The 16,851-nt window shown below is 42.5% G+C and overlaps 1 protein-coding gene across 1 annotated transcript in view; it reads right to left on the bottom strand.

The window, feature by feature from the left end:
* HDAC3 (histone deacetylase 3) overlaps positions 1-16,851 on the bottom strand; it is a 58,623-nt gene that overhangs the window by 6,434 nt on the left and 35,338 nt on the right. The window contains exons 6-10 of the mRNA XM_068363386.1: positions 12,854-12,966; positions 10,116-10,222; positions 8,431-8,582; positions 7,342-7,483; positions 491-592 (exon numbers count right to left, since the gene is read on the bottom strand). Coding sequence (XP_068219487.1) covers positions 491-592; positions 7,342-7,483; positions 8,431-8,582; positions 10,116-10,222; positions 12,854-12,966 — 616 coding nt within the window. The remainder of the gene's footprint in view (positions 1-490; positions 593-7,341; positions 7,484-8,430; positions 8,583-10,115; positions 10,223-12,853; positions 12,967-16,851) is intronic.

The following is a 16,851-nucleotide window of genomic DNA, read 5'->3' on the forward strand; positions in this document are numbered from 1 at the left end:
TACCACTATAGTCCATTTCTTTTAGCGATGCATATTTGCACCGACTCGCAGCGGTGCCCTTTTAGCTCGGAAAGTTTCCGGATCGCTGATTGGTTGGACAAGATAATTCTAACCAATCAGCGATCTGGAAACTCTTACAAGCTAAAAGGGCACCGCCGCGAGTCGGTGCAAATATGCATCGCTAAAAGAAATGGACTATAGAACCTCACCATAATTACTTTGTATTGACCTACAGAAAAGCCTGAGAAATTTACAACAATTTCTATAGGAAATAAGTACACAAACACAAAAATAAAAAAAGTTTGACAAAGAAAAAACATATTTTTGGAGAGGTGCTGTGTAGCCCCCAAGGACTTTTCAGTAAAAGGCTAGAATCTAATACGACATAAGGGAAGCACTTACAGATCACACAGCATATTAATCTCCAAACAGGGTTCAATGCAAAATTTAAAGTTTTGATAAAAGACATTTCTGGGTAGAAATACTTTACCTTTTGTCTTCCTCACTTAAATGTAATCTAGAATCTGGGTCCAATTCATTTTCTTGATCATCTAAAGTACATCCGTCTAGGGGGACATCCTGCATCTGCACACTGGATAGAATATAATAAAATAATACTTAGAATTCAACAGCACAATAATCATGGTAGTAATTAAATACCGGTACAGTATTCTAAAATGATATTTTGATTATAAAATAAATTTTTGAATATACTTACCCAGTGAATATATAGCTGCAACTCTGTTGCTCGACAGACAACTCTACGGAAAAACTCGCCAGCGATCGCTACACAGGTTGCGGGTGTGCCCAACAGCGCCATCTGTCGACCAGATACCCAGCTCTTATGTAAACAAAGACTCAATTTTCTCCTCGTCCCACTGCGTCTCTATTGGGGAGGAAGGGAGGGTCATTTAATTTATATTCACCGGGTAAGTATATTCAAAAATTTATTTTATAATCAAAATATCATTTTTAAATATTTAACTTAGCCGGTGAATATATAGCTGATTCACACCCAGGATGGTGGGTAGAGACCAGTAATATATGTTTACATTTTATGAGCTAAGAGTTTTTTATTTCATTTTAGAAGTTATCAAAATAACAAAAACAAAATAAATAGGTACCTGGTAAGGAAGTCGACTTGAACAATTACTCTGCCTTTTAAGTACGTCTTCCTTACGGAGCCTCGCGATCCTCTTAGGATGCTGATCGACCCCTAGGAGCTGAAGTATCAAGGGTTGCAACCCATACAACAGGACCTCATCAAACCCCTAATCTAGGCGCTCTCAAGAAATGACTTTGACCACCCGCCAAATCAACCAGGATGCGAAAGGCTTCTTAGCCTTCCGGACAACCCAAAAAACAACATTAAAAAACATTTCAAGAGAAAGATTAAAAGGGTATGGAATTAGGGAATTGTAGTGGTTGAGCCCTCACCCACTACTGCACTCGCTGCTACGAATGGTCCCAGTGTGTAGCAGTCCTCGTAAAGAGACTGGACATCCTTTAGATAAAAAGACGCGAACACTGACTTGCTTCTCCAATAGGTTGCGTCCATTATACTTCGCAGAGATCTATTTTGCTTAAAGGCCACGGAAGTTGCGACAGCTCTAACTTCGTGTGTCCTCACCTTAAGCAAAGCTTGGTCTTCCTCACTCAGATGTGAATGAGCTTCTCGTATTAACAGTCTGATAAAGTAGGATAAAGCATTCTTTGACATAGGCAAAGATGGTTTCTTAACTGAACACCATAAAGCTTCAGATTGGCCTCGTAAAGGTTTAGTGCGCTTTAAATAGAACTTAAGAGCTCTCACAGGGCATAAGACTCTTTCTAGTTCATTGCCTACAATCTTCGATAAGCTGGGAATATCGAACGATTTAGGCCAAGGTCGAGAAGGCAGCTCATTTTTGGCTAGAAAACCAAGTTGTAGCGAACATGTGGCTTTTTCTGACGAAAATCCGATGTTCTTGCTGAAGGCATGAATCTCACTGACTCTTTTAGCTGAGGCTAAGCATACCAGGAAAAGAGTCTTTAAAGTGAGATCTTTCAGGGAGGCTGATTGTAGCGGCTCAAACCTGTCTGACATGAGGAATCTTAGTACCACGTCTAAATTCCAACCAGGTGTAACCAAACGACGCTCCTTAGTGGTCTCAAAAGACTTAAGGAGGTCCTGAAGATCTTTATTGTTGGAAAGATCTAAGCCTCTATGCCGGAAGACCGATGCCAACATGCTTCTGTAGCCCTTGATAGTGGGAGCTGAAAGGGATCTTCCTTTTCTCAGGTATAAGAGAAAGTCAGCTATTTGAGCTACAGAGGTACTGGTCGAGGATACAGAGACTGACTTGCACCAGTCTCGGAAGACTTCCCACTTCGATTGGTAGACTCTAAGGGTGGATGCTCTCCTTGCTCTAGCAATCGCACTGGCTGCCTCCTTCGAAAAGCCTCTAGCTCTCGAGAGTCTTTCGATAGTCTGAAGGCAGTCAGACGAAGAGCGAGGAGGCTTTGGTGTACCTTCTTTACGTGTGGCTGACGTAGAAGGTCCACCCTTAGAGGAAGACTTCTGGGAACGTCTACTAGCCATCGAAGTACCTCGGTGAACCATTCTCTCGCGGGCCAGAGGGGAGCAACTAGCGTCAACCTTGTCCCTTCGTGAGAGGCGAACTTCTGCAGTACCTTGTTGACAATCTTAAACGGTGGGAATGCGTAGAGATCTAGATGTGACCAATCTAGGAGAAAGGCATCTATATGTATTGCTGCTGGGTCCGGGACTGGTGAGCAATAGATTGGGAGCCTCTTGGTCAGCGAGGTTGCAAAGAGATCTATGGTTGGTTGGCCCCAAGTGGCCCAAAGTCTCTTGCATACATCCTTGTGGAGGGTCCATTCTGTTGGAATTACTTGCCCTTTCCGACTGAGACAATCTGCCATGACATTCAAGTTGCCTTGGATGAACCTCGTTACTAGTGAGATGTCTTGACCTTTTGACCAGATGAGCAGGTCCCTTGCGATCTCGTACAACGTCAGTGAGTGGGTCCCTCCTTGCTTGGAGATGTACGCCAAGGCAGTGGTGTTGTCTGAGTTCACTTCCACCACTTTGCCTCGAAGGAGAGACCTGAAGCTTTTCAAGGCCAGATGTACTGCCAACAGCTCCTTGCAGTTGATATGCATGATCCTCTGACTCGAGTTCCACAGTCCTGAACATTCCCGACCGTCTAATGTCGCGCCCCAGCCCACGTCCGATGCGTCCGAGAAGAGAACGTGGTTGGGAGTCTGAACAGCCAGGGGAAGACCCTCTCTTAAGTTGATACTGTCCTTCCATCAAGTCAGACAAGACTTCATCTTTTCGGAAATGGGGATCGAGACCGCTTCTAGCGTCTTGTCCTTCTTCCAGTGAAAAGCTAGATGGTATTGAAGCGGACGGAGGTGTAGTCTTCCTAATGACACAAATTGTTCCAGGGATGATAGCGTCCCTACCAGACTCATCCACAGCCTGACTGAGCAGCGTTCCTTCTTCAGCATGTTCTGGATGCATAACAGGGCTTGACTTATTCTGGGGGCCGACGGAAAAGCCCGAAAAGCTAGACTGTGAATCTCCATCCCTAAATACACAATAGTTTGGGATGGGACCAGTTGCGACTTTTCCAAATTGACAAGGAGACCCAATTCCTTGGTCAGATCTAGAGTCCACTTTAGATCCTTCAGACAGCGACGACTGGAAGAGGCTCTGAGAAGCCAGTCGTCCAAATAAAGGGAGGCTCGGATGTCCGATAAATGGAGGAATTTGGCTATATTCCTCATCAGCCTCGTAAACACGAGAGGAGCTGTGCTTAGGCCAAAGCACAGGGCCCGAAACTGGTAGACCACCTTTTCGAAAACGAATCTCAGAAAAGGTTGGGAGTCTGGGTGGATGGGGACGTGGAAGTAGGCGTCCCTTAGGTCTAAAGAGACCATCCAGTCTTCCCTTCTGACCGCTTCTAAGACTGACTTTGTGGTCTCCATGGAGAACGTCGTCTTTGTGACAAAGACATTCAGAGCACTGACGTCTAGCACCGGCCTCCACCCTCCTGTCTTCTTTGAAACCAAGAAGAGGCGGTTGTAGAATCCCGGAGATTGAAGGTCCGAGACTTTGACCACCGCTTCCTTCTCTAGCAAAAGAGACACTTCCTGTTTCAAGGCTCGTCTCTTTTCTTCCTCTCTGTACCTGGGAGAGAGATCGATGGGAGACGTTGCTAGAGGGGGTTTCCGTACAAAAGGGATCTTGTACCCCTCTCTGAGCAACTTCACAGATTGTGCATCTGCGCCTCTCTTCTCCCAGGCCTGCCAGAAGTTCTTGAGTCTGGCTCCCACTGCTGTCTGAAGTTGCGGGCAGTCAGACTCTGCCTTTAAAGGATTTGGATCCTTTCTTCTTCCCTCGCTTCCCTTCGGCACGAGCACCTCCTCTGCTGGAGGCTCTGCCACGAAAGGGCGGAATAAAGCGAGACGCTGGAGTGTCCATCCTTGGTCTAGCTGACAAGGTAGGCAAAGGGGGAGCTTTGCGAGCTGAGGACGCAACAAGATCGTGAGTGTCCTTCTGCACTAACGAAGCGGCTATTTCCTTTATCAGGACTTCTGGAAATAGGCACTTGGAAAGAGGAGCAAAGAGAAGCTCAGATCTCTGGCACGGTGTAACTCCAGCAGAAAGGAATGAGCAGAGAGATTCTCGCTTTTTTAGGACTCCGGACACAAATGATGCAGCAAGCTCATTAGACCCATCACGGACGGCCTTGTCCATGCAGGACATAATGAGCAAGGAAGTCTCTTTATCTGTCGAAGAGATCTTCCTGCTTAGGGCTCCTAGGCACCAGTCTAAGAAGTTAAAAACTTCAAAGGCCCTAAAGATTCCTTTCAAAAGGTGGTCCAGGTCCGATGATGACCAACAAATCTTTGAGCGTCTCATGGCAAGGCGGCGGGGAGAGTCTACAAGACTTGAGAAGTCGCCCTGGGCAGAGGCAGGAACTCCCAAGCCGAGAACTTCTCCCGTGGCGTACCAGACGCTCGACCTAGAAGAGAGTCTAGCAGGGGGAAAAGCAAATGCTGTCTTCCCTAAACTCTTCTTGGACTGTAACCAGTCTCCTATCACCCGCAAAGCTCTCTTGGACGAGCGTGCGAGGACGAGTCTAGTAAAGGCAGGTGCGGTAGACGGCATGCCTAAAACAAACTCTGAAGGCGGAGAACGAGGGGCCACAGAAACAAACTGGTCAGGAAACAGCTCTTTGAAAATAGCCAAAACTTTTCTAAAGTCCAAAGAGGGTTGAGTAGACTTAGGCTCGTCCAATTCTGATTGTTGTTCATCTTGATGCGCAGCAACATCATCATCAGAAAGTTCCTCATCCGACAACTGATGAGGAAACGGCAACGGAGTGGGTAACGGCTGGTTAGCTGAGTCCGGTCGCACTGGTGCATGCGTGACTGAGCCGGACGCAACGGCATGGACCTGCTGCCCAGTCTGTGAGCTGGCAACAACCATGGTAGCGCGAGGACGCACAGCGTCTACCCGAGACTGTCTAGACTGACTGGGTTGCGCAGTGGAAACCACACTGGGTTGCGGAGGTTGACGCACCGCGTCAAAACAAGGCAACTCTGAAGGTTGTTGAACATCCAGAACGTCAAAGCCAACCTCCGTGCGTCGCTTAACGTCAACATGCGGCTGGCAGACCACACTGGAACGCATGGGTGGAGGAACTCTCTCAACTGGTGTGCGTGAGAAGGTTACCTCAGCGTCCACAGGACGCACAACCGATCGCTTGGAGGGTTGTAGGCTAGGTACTGCACTAGCTGGTACGGCAGCAACCTTCTCCGCATGAAAGTCCTGCATCAGAGACGTAAGCTTCGACTGCATGTCTTGCAGTAAAGACCACTTAGGGTCTACGGGAGCAGGTGCGGCGACAGACGGTGTTAGTGTCTGAAGCGGTACCGCTTTGCCTCTCTTAGGCGGTGAGCAGTCATCGGATGACGGCAACGAGTCCGAACTGACCCAGTGGCTACAACCGGGCCGTTGGACTTGTGCTGAAGGGACCGATTTACGTTTTAACGGTCGCGAGACCTTGGTCCAAAGTTTCTTGCGAGAAACACCTTCAGACGACGAGGTATAAATGGGCTCTCTCGTCTTAGGTAGGTAGGAGCGATCTTGGGGAGATACGCCCGATACCACAGAGGGAACGTCTGTTCGCTGATTAAAGCCTCTCGAACCCATGCGTCGTACGACATTGCTTCTCCCCTGGACTTGGGAGCTTGCAAGAGGTCCCGGACTAGGAGGACGACAGGCACGAACAGACGAACCCTCAAGCGCAACACTGTCCACAACACTATCACTTGGCACTTTAGCACTTCCCACTGCACCTTGGCACTTAAGCTCCTTAACATCCGCCATGAGCTGATTACGGTCACTAGCAAGGGACTCAACTCTCTCACCCAGAGCCTGGATGGCACGCATCATGTCAGCCATCGTTGGTTCCTGAGTGCCAGGAGGGGGGTTAGGAGCAACCACTACAGGGGAAGGAATAGGTTGTGGGGCATGAGGAGAGGATACATCAATAGATCGAGAAGAACTTCTCCTAACTCTATCTCTCTCTAGCCTACGTGTGTACTTTTGAAATTCGATAAAATCGAATTCCGAAAGGCCAACGCACTCCTCACACCGATCTTCCAATTGACAGGTTTTATCCCGACAATTGGAACAAACAGTGTGAGGGTCGATAGAAGCCTTCGGAAGACGCCTAGAACAGTCCCTAGCATTGCATTTCCTAAATTTGGGAACTTGTGAAGGGTCAGCCATTTTGAATTGGTCAAGGGAAAAAGTAAAAAAACGATCTAAGTCATCAACAAAGAATCCGATACAAAAAAGAGTTCAAGGATTTATTTGAAGAAAACCCCTGCGCAGCGAAAGCTCAAAACTAGAATATAGTACTTCACCAATTAGATGTGAAAATCTCCAGTTTAGCAACAGCGAGTAAAGTACGTCTTGTCAACACGTCGACAGAGAGAAAATTGAGTCTTTGTTTACATAAGAGCTGGGTATCTGGTCGACAGATGGCGCTGTTGGGCACACCCGCAACCTGTGTAGCGATCGCTGGCGAGTTTTTCCGTAGAGTTGTCTGTCGAGCAACAGAGTTGCAGCTATATATTCACCGGCTAAGTTAAATATTTAAAAAACAATAGTATACATCAGTATATTATTCATAAAAAAAGAAAAGAAATGAAGATTTTCAGGAGTGACAAGGGATATAACATCAAAACCTCTGAATTTTTAATTAAAGAAATCTTTTATTGGGATAAAACTATTGGAAGTATCTTATCAATATTTACCTTGGTGCGTGTTGGACCATCCTAAGGTTATCATAAACATGTTTAACAATCGCTTCCAAATACTGTCGACTGTTGCCATTTTCTTGGCGAGTGATAACTTCTGGGTGAAGGGAGAAATCTGGAGCAAAGTACTGGAAATACTCTGTAATAACACAAAGTGGTCTATTAGAAAGAATATCAGTAGCAAATATTTTCTGCCTACGCTTCTTAAATGTCATTCATGTACCTAACAAAAATTCTGATGGTGTAATATAAGGATTTTAACCCTTTTACCTCCAGGTTATTTGGAAATTTCCAACCCTTAACCCCCAGGGGGTTATTTTTTTCCCAGCACATTTTGCAGTATATATTTTTTAAATTACTCTAACAGCCTTAATTTTTGTCATAGAGAGGTCAGGTTGGTTTCATTCTCTTGGAAAATGCCTTTATTTTCTCAAAAAATTATCAAAAATATGAAAAAAAAATTTTATAGCATTTTTTTGCAAGGACGTACCGGTACGTCCATGGGGGTAAAGGGATGGGTTTTGTGAAACGTACCAGTACGTCCTTTGGGGGTAAAAGGGTTAAATGTCATTCATGTACCTAACAAAAGTTCTGATGGTGTAATATAAGGATTTTAAGTGCAGCATATACAGGTTGTTTCTGTTACATTACACAGATGTAACCAATCATATCATCATTAACCCTTTTACCCCCAAAGGATGTACTGGTACGTTTCACAAAAGCCATCCCTTTACCCCCATGGACGTACCGGTACGTCCTTGCAAAAAAATGCTATAAACAATTTTTTTTCATATTTTTGATAATTTTTTGAGAAAATTCGGGCATTTTCCAAGAGAATGAGACCAACCTGACCTCTCTATGACAAAAATTAAGGCTGTTAGAGCAATTTAAAAAAAATATACTGCAAAATGTGCTGGGAAAAAAATAACCCCCTGGGGGTTAAGGGTTGGAAATTTCCAAAGAGCCTAGGGTTAAAGGGTTAAGTGCAGCATATACAGGTTGTTTCTGTCGCATTACACAAATGCAACCAATCATATAATCATTAACTAGAAAACATGTAAATTACAAAATTGAGAAGCAACTAGCCTGTGTTGTATGGGATTTCCGTAGGCATGTCTGTGTCTACTAACAGTCCAGTTTCATAAGCCCAACATCTCGCTACATTTCTAGGCGTGTAGCCTCCTCCGCCAACTACCAGCAAAGGTACTCCAAATTTCTTTGTAAAACTAACGCATTCACTGAAAAAATAAGAAAGATAATAGGTAATAAATAAAACCCAATAGTGAAGATTGTGCCATAATATGCAACTGCAATTTACTTCAGATACTTTATTGAAAAATGCTGCAACTCATTTGCAGTTTTTAATCAATTTTCATTATGCTAATGACCAGATTCTTACAGCAGGAACAGTGGTCATAATTTCATAGATTTACCTTGAAGTAGAGGGATTTGTAAATCAACTTTGTAAAATCCATTATTTAAAGTTTAATTTCTAATTATATAGTTTTTTTTTAACTAGAAATAGAAAATAATATACTAACAAGTTCAAATGATATTAGCAGTTTATTTGTATTTTGTTTTATCATAAATTATGGATAAATTAAAATATAACAATGATCATTTTAAAAACTTTTCAAATTACTTTCTTCTGCACCTATAGCTATGCCCCAAGTTTTCATTGGTAGCTGTAAGAAAGGTCTACACTCAGCTGACAAATGGGAATTTTTTGTAAGCGATACCTATATTGGCTTCACTTGTGGTGGAAAACAGGAGAGGGTGGGCTGTAGCACTCTAGCAATACCAGTCAAACTCGGCTGAGTCCTTCATCAGGCAAGAAGGAATGATGAGAAGAAAAATCCCCTTCTTGTTCTTTTTTTATGTCGGCTATCTCCCAAAACTGAGAGAAGTGCCATGGTAGATGAATAGATATAGGGTAAATTTGATGGGTTAGTAACGACTTCAAAACTGGGTAAATGTAATCACTGATTTTGCCTGAAGACTCATTGAACCGCTTAAATTTCCAATACAAAGCAAAGGAAGTAAAGATTTTTATAAAGCTCACTATTATGAACACCAGCAAGCTCCTAAATTGCTTGAGTAGTATTATCATCATTATTCCCAATATAATCAATTAGCTTAGTCCTCACTGAATTTGCCCTTGAATTATTCATTAATTTCCTTTTACATTTGGAACTCTGCTACCAGCTGAAAATATCTTCATAAGAGGTATCTGTTAGCTAATCACAATCCTCCCAAATGAGGATAATGATCAATCAGCATTATATAAATCCCTCAAACAACCATCATAGGCTTTCATAGTAATTCCAGAAGACGTTCTCTATCAATCTGTAACAAAATAACAGATAAAAAAGATTAAAACACAAACATGAGAGTGAATAGACAATAGTCTGAAGCACGCAAAAATGAAGAGAGAACTGAAAAAACAAGGAACTACTGCAAGTCGTACCCACACCATCATAATTGCTGTCAAACGCCAGATTCATTCAATACTTAACAAGAGGAGACCTATTTCAAAGAAAGAAAACAGGAAATTGTTTTTTTTTTTTTTGTTTACAGCAAACATCGGGAAACAAGAATCGTGTGAGAAGCACTATGAACATCAGGAGAGATTCTTAGCGATAATATATAGGGTTTACAGAAAACCATTGAATATACTTGAGATAAGTTGATAATATTAAATCTAATATCTACTTTTGTTCATAATATACATGTTACCTACAAACTTTACAACTTGTAATTCAACCACTTACCCATGACCTTTAGTTGACAATGAAAAACAACCTAAACGATCCCCTGAGAGGGAATCGGCACCGCACTGAAGGACAATAGCAGTTGGACGATAATATTCCATCACAGCCTGGAAGGAAAAGAAATATTTCAGTATCATTTCAAACATAATTACAATTTCTGACATGTACAATACAATTCAACTGAAATCTGGCCCTACTGTAAGTAAATTGGAAAAACTGCAACTGATCGTACAATTACTGATAAGCTTGACATATATGATTTTTCGGGGGGATTTTGTATGATGATATATCGTAACAGTTTGTATCTTTGTCAACATTTCAAGATTCTAATTGGAATACTGCAGTGCAAAAAGATATTACAGACATTTATTTCAATTCTATCAGATGGTGGAATGTAGACCCAAGCTTACCAAATGCAATGTTAAAAAAGTATTGCAGCCTGCATTTTTTTACAGCATGGGCCAGTAAAGCATGGGGCAGCTTTGCTGGACCCACAGCACAGTGCCCTGGTCTGCATGGGATCAGCTATCAGGTAAGCACTCTTTCCATCTCCCGAAAGAGAGGAGAGATTGTTCAGAGTCCCAGACATCATCTCAAGATCTACCTCCCCGGGCTTCTTCAACTTTTGAGATGAATGGTCAGAAATACAAGAGGAAGAGAAGAAGGATAGCTTCACATGAGTGTATACCCTTACACTTAATTGCCTTGCAGGTATTGGTTCGTGAGAAAACTCTACGGTGGCTACAGGGTGAACTGTGGTTGCTATTACACCAAGCTGGCAATTATTAACACACCATGAACATACCAGCATAATTATGCGTAAGCTCCTTATCGGCACAGAGAAGTAGCGTGAATGTTACCCCTATCAACCTACCATATGGCATTGGAGATTGGTAAAGGTAGGATCGTTATTATGCAATTGATGAAACAGCAGTGTCTGTCTAAACTTGGGTCATGATTGCTAGCAGACCCTGAAGATACCAGTCAGCAAGTGTTCCATATAGCACAGAGCAAGCACCAAGGTAAGGAACAATCCTCAACACTCTTGACACAAACGAGAAAAGTGGGTACATATGCTCCCACCCTACCCTGGCCTAGGGTGTTAATGTTCGGTTCGAGTAGGACCACTGAGCTACTTCCGGTAAAACAGCGATAGCTGTAACATTGGCTCACACCTGCTTGACTAACCCTGAAGGTACCAGTTTCAGTGCAAGTTCTGTCACGTCCTCCCAAGCAAGGAGAGCAATTCTTATAAATTCAAAGAAGCTTTTAGCAAACGACACTCCCAGGCAACAAACTTCTCCTCAAGGATGGAGAGGAAAGAAGAGATTGGATTGATAGAAGAAGAGAGGGTGAACTCTACTTACCTTTGCAAACCATTATGCTGTCACAGAGGGGTCATGATGTGAAGGATCAATATTGAAAGAGCTCCCTCAGAGGAGGAAGCTATAAGAGTTTTCTTGCTGTACCAAAATCCATACGTTGGGTGTTTTGTAACAAGGATAGCACTGGAAACACTCTGACATTGCACTACATAGGGATCACCAACTGAGGAACATTGTCGGAATCAGGCTAATAATTTTCACAATCAAGCATGCTGTTAATGGCAACACTCAAGTCAGAATTGGGTAACTCTCTCCTAAGGCAAAACATCTCTAGATAAACTCAAAGTTCACTGCCTTAATAAGTGGAAGAGTGACAACAATATTCCAAAGGAGCGGGATGCTTACAGTTACCCCTTCACAAAGGTAGACAACATACGGTGTTTCGAAAGTATGTAAAGTATCCTTATGGGAACAAAATTCACACCACCACATGCTTACTTTTCAGTTCGCTTCCACTTACAAGCAAGAACACTCACAAAATAAAACCACCAAAACACAAACGAGTGTGAAAAAAGATCAAATGATTGAGAGCAGCAGAACGGTACGCCTGAACCCGCAACAGCTAAAGACATTAGTGAATATTTTGTGATAGGCAGGTGGGTGGAGCTTCCTCTTGCATCACCTTTCATTAACCAATTACCTTGTTAACGATTCAATGGCCTTTCCAGCACTACTAGAGGAAGAAAGGTTTTTATCATGTAGGAATAAAACCCCTTTTATTTTGTTTCTAGTTAAGTACAAAAGTGATAATGCATTTCTAGTCTATTGGCTTCCATACTGCAATGGGTATATGCAATAATATTAAATATACTGAAATAGAAATACTGTACAGTATCTCTTTTAATATAGTGACTGCAGCCTGTTCCCCCTATTCATAGGTTTTCATTCATATTAATTTGTGTTTATGAAAGCAAGGGAAGCAACAATTACTTTTTTTTGTAAATAAGGTTGTGACTAAACAAGTTGAATTCTTTCAAGTTTCTTTTTTCTGTACTTAAAGCAAGGCGTCATGACTACTACCTGAATAGATACATTAATCGATAAAAAAAAAAATAGAAAAAGGGAAGAAAGTGAATTATAAGCTGCACTAATAAAGGTTGTTATGATTACAGTACAATCAAATGAAAATAACTGCACACTAAAGTTTACTATCGTAAAATGTAAAGTAATCAGGTACACAGATGCTATATATAATGTGTTGATGGCTTGAATGAACACTTATAAATTGCCATTTACGTGAGAAAAACAATTCTTTTTATAAAGTTCTGAATAAATTACATAAACATCAATTCTACTATCTATACATAGCACTTCAAACACAACTTTTTCTTATCCATTACTCATAACACTTACCTCGATCACAGGTTTAAAAACTTGGGTATAACTGGCATCATCAATCCCTTCTTTCAATGGGACATTGACTGAGTAATATCTACCACTCTCATGGCCAATTTCAAACATATCACCTGAAAGCATACAGCTTGTAATTAGATGAAAATTGAAGCAATAATATGTTTAAACACATAAAACCAAAAAAATTACCCAGACATGTATTAAAAACTACTACTGTAGTCAAAACCTCTTCAGTTTTCTCACAAGCTTCAAAAATTACTTCCAGAAATATGACAAACTTATAACAGAGTTTGTATTTTTCCTAACATACAAACCCGAATTCTTTACTATAGGAGATATTCTAGCGCAAGCTGGAAAATACGGCAGAAAAACCTTAACAAGGTCATTAACGACCGGACAGGTAATTACCCACCTGACAGTGGTTGGGGACCGCCGGTCAGTAGCTGCTGTTTACCTTCAATCGATTCTAGTTAGGACTGTCCTAGGGGGGCGTTGATGGAGGGAAGATTTGTGTAGAGAATTCGGGTTTGTATGTTAGGAAAAATACAAACTCTGTTATAAGTTTGTCATTTGTTCCTACACTAAATACAAACCCTCAATCTTTACTATGGGAGACTTAGTCTTGAGGCCAGGGTGGCCAAGGAGTTCCCTATCATAAGGGAAGATAGTCCTCAGACTTGACTCATTTGAAGCAACAATCTTCCGGATCTTCTTTCTTTGTAGATCCCCAGAATCTCAGTACGACTGAAGGTTTGCAACTTCATGGAAACAAATGTTTCAGGATGAAGTGGGTCAGGAACATTCGACTCGGACCCCTTCAAACTTAGGATTCCCCCGACTTTGCCAAGGGAAAACCTCGTGACCACGAGTATAACTTATACTCTGTGAGAGGAATCAGATGAGTATCATACCTTATTTCCATTGGCGAGTCCAGCTGAAACTGGATACAGGCTAAGATCCCCAGATGTGGGGGAGAAGGAAACAAAGAAGATCGATGGATGTCCCTCTTAAAAACCTAGTATAACACAGAATCCTCAACCAATGGTTACTGTCCCCTGAAAGGTAGTAACAGCATCTGTTGACCTGTCGCAATAGGCCCTATAAACAGGGTGTCTAGAGACCTATGTGTCGCGTCGCTCAAATAGTGAGCAGTGAATGTAGATTGGCGTTTCCAGACCCCAACACTTAAGACTTAGGAGACTGAGAAAAATCTCTTAATTATTATTATTATTATTATTACTATCCAAGCTACAACCCTAGTTGGAAAAGCAAGATGCTATAAGCCCAGGGGCTCCAACAGGGAAAAATAGCCCAGTGAGGAAAGGAAATAAGGAAATAAATAAATGAAGAGAACAAATTAACAATAAATCATTCTAAAATAAGAAACAACGTCAAAACAGACATGTCATATAATAAACTATCAAAAACATCAAATACAAATATGTCAAATAAACTATAAAAAGACTATGTCCGCCTGGTCAACAAAAAAGCATTTGCTCCAACTTTGAACTTTTGAAGTTCTACTGATTCAACCACCCGATTAGGAAGATCATTCCACAACTTGGTCACAGCTGGAATAAAACTTCTAGAGTACTGCGTAGTATTGAGCCTCGTGATGGAGAAGGCCTGGCTATTAGAATTAACTGCCTGCCTAGTATTACGAACAGGATAGAATTGTCCAGGGAGATCTGAATTTAAAGGATGGTCAGAGTTGTGAAAAATCTTATGCAACATACATAATGAACTAATTGAACGACGGTGCCAGAGATTAATATCTAGATCAGGAATAAGAAATTTAATAGACCGTAAGTTTCTGTCCAACAAATTAAGATGAGAATCAGCAGCTGAAGACCAGACAGGAGAACAATACTCAAAACAAGGTAGAATGAAAGAATTAAAACACTTCTTCAGAATAGATTGATCACCGAAAATCTTGAAAGACTTTCTCAATAAGCCTATTTTTTGTGAAATTGAAGGAGACACAGACCTTATATGTTTCTCAAAAGTAAATTTACTGTCGAGAATCACACCTAAAATTTTGAAAGAGTCATACATATCTAAGGAAACATTATCAATACTGAGATCCGGATGTTGAGGAACCACCGTCCTTGACCTACTTACAATTATACTTTGAGTTTTGTTAGGATTCAACTTCATACCCCATAATTTGCACCATGCACTAATTCTAGCTAAATCTCTATTAAGGGATTCACCAACCCTAGATCTACATTCAGGGGATGGAATTGATGCAAAGAGAGTAGCATCATCTGCATATGCAACAAGCTTGTTTTCTAGGCCAAACCACATGTCATGTGTATATAGTATGAAAAGTAATGGGCCAAGAACACTACCCTGTGGAACACCGGATATCACATTCCTATAATCACTATGGTGCCCATCAACAACAACTCTTTGAGATCTATTACTTAAAAAATCAGTAATAATGCTAAGAAACGACCCACCCACTCCCAACTGTTTAAGTTTGAAAACAAGGGCCTCATGATTAACACGGTCAAAGGCAGCACTAAAATCAAGGCCAATCATACGAACTTCCCGACCACAATCAAGGGATTTCTGTACAGCATTGGAGATTGTAAGAAGGGCATCACATGCTCCAAGGCCTTTACGAAAACCAAATTGCAAACTAGGGAGAGGCAGCCACTCCCCTAACTTGATGGGCTCTGGGTTGTGCTGCCTCTGGGACTCCGTGAAAAGTCCTCACAATAACTTTCTTAAGTCAGAAAGAGATGGTGTTGCGAGAGATTCTCTTCTTTACCCTGTTGGTACAAGGATGAGATGACGGAGACGTGGTCTAAAAAAGTCTGGTGCGCCTCAGATATTTCTTTGACGCCCTGACTGGGCATAGTAACGACTGGACTGCATCCTGTGTTACCTATTGAGAGTGGAAATTCTCGAAATCTCCCATCGGTAGATGAAGGATTATGAGTCTAGCCACCAAGCCCGGTACGAAGTTGCGAGACACTCCCCCCCCCCCCCCATCTCTTAGAATGGGTGACGTAAGACAGACCATGTAGCTCCCTGACCCTTTTAGCGGAGGACAGAGGTACGAGGAAGACGGTCTTAAAGTTCAGAGAGTAGTCTGAGGCCCTTAAGGGCACATAGGGCAGACCCTTCAGCTAACGTAAGACACGTCTCAAGGAGATGATCTAATCTCAAGTGGGGGCAAGATCACTTCAACACCGAAACAACCAAGGTGATGTCTACTGAGGCGGAGAGGTCAACCCCTTCTCCGTCTACAGATGAGGCTCAAGGCTGCGCAATAGCCCTAAATTGCCGAGACTGAGAGAAGCTTTCCTCACTGAGGTACAAAAGGAAGTCTGGGAACTACTGATCCTTCCTTTTGAGGATCCAAATGCTTCACATTGTCGCTGTTGTAGCGGTTAAGAAGTCCATTGTCTTAGCCCCAGCAGTTAGGACTTCTTGTAGGGTCTGCCTAGAGTTTTGGTTTGATAAGTCTTCGTGGCTCGCAAGGTAGCCGACTGTATCAGACCACGTGTCAAGCCAGAAGAGACATTGAAGTCGCTTCCCTTGCCGAGGCTTCTGTGACTGAGAAGAGCCTGGAAGAGTTGAGAGTCTCTTCGAGGATTAGTCTGCCGTGAGCCTCGCCGTGAGGGGATCTAAGATCAGAGGAGAAGGTTGACGTCTCTGAGTTCAGAGAACAGACCAGGTTTAAAGGTTGCTCAAGAAAGGCAGAGGCGAGGGACAGTAACATTGCACTAGCCGTTAGGACAATGTCCTAGAGACTGACCATATATGGTCAACGACCAAGCCTCCTCTCCATCCCAGCTAGGACCAGGGAAGGCTAGACAGTGGCTGCTGAAGACTCAGCAGATAGATCTATAGGCTCCCACCAACCTTAGCTTACAAGGATGGTAAGGTTGTGGGCACTGAAGACTCTAACGAGTCTGGACGGGACTCGAACCCCAGACTGTCAATACATAGCCTGTCTAAGGCTGGAGAGTCAAAGGGTCGAGGAG

Source organism: Palaemon carinicauda, chromosome 40 (assembly GCF_036898095.1).
Source record: "Palaemon carinicauda isolate YSFRI2023 chromosome 40, ASM3689809v2, whole genome shotgun sequence".
NCBI classification, from domain to species: Eukaryota; Metazoa; Arthropoda; class Malacostraca; order Decapoda; family Palaemonidae; genus Palaemon; species Palaemon carinicauda.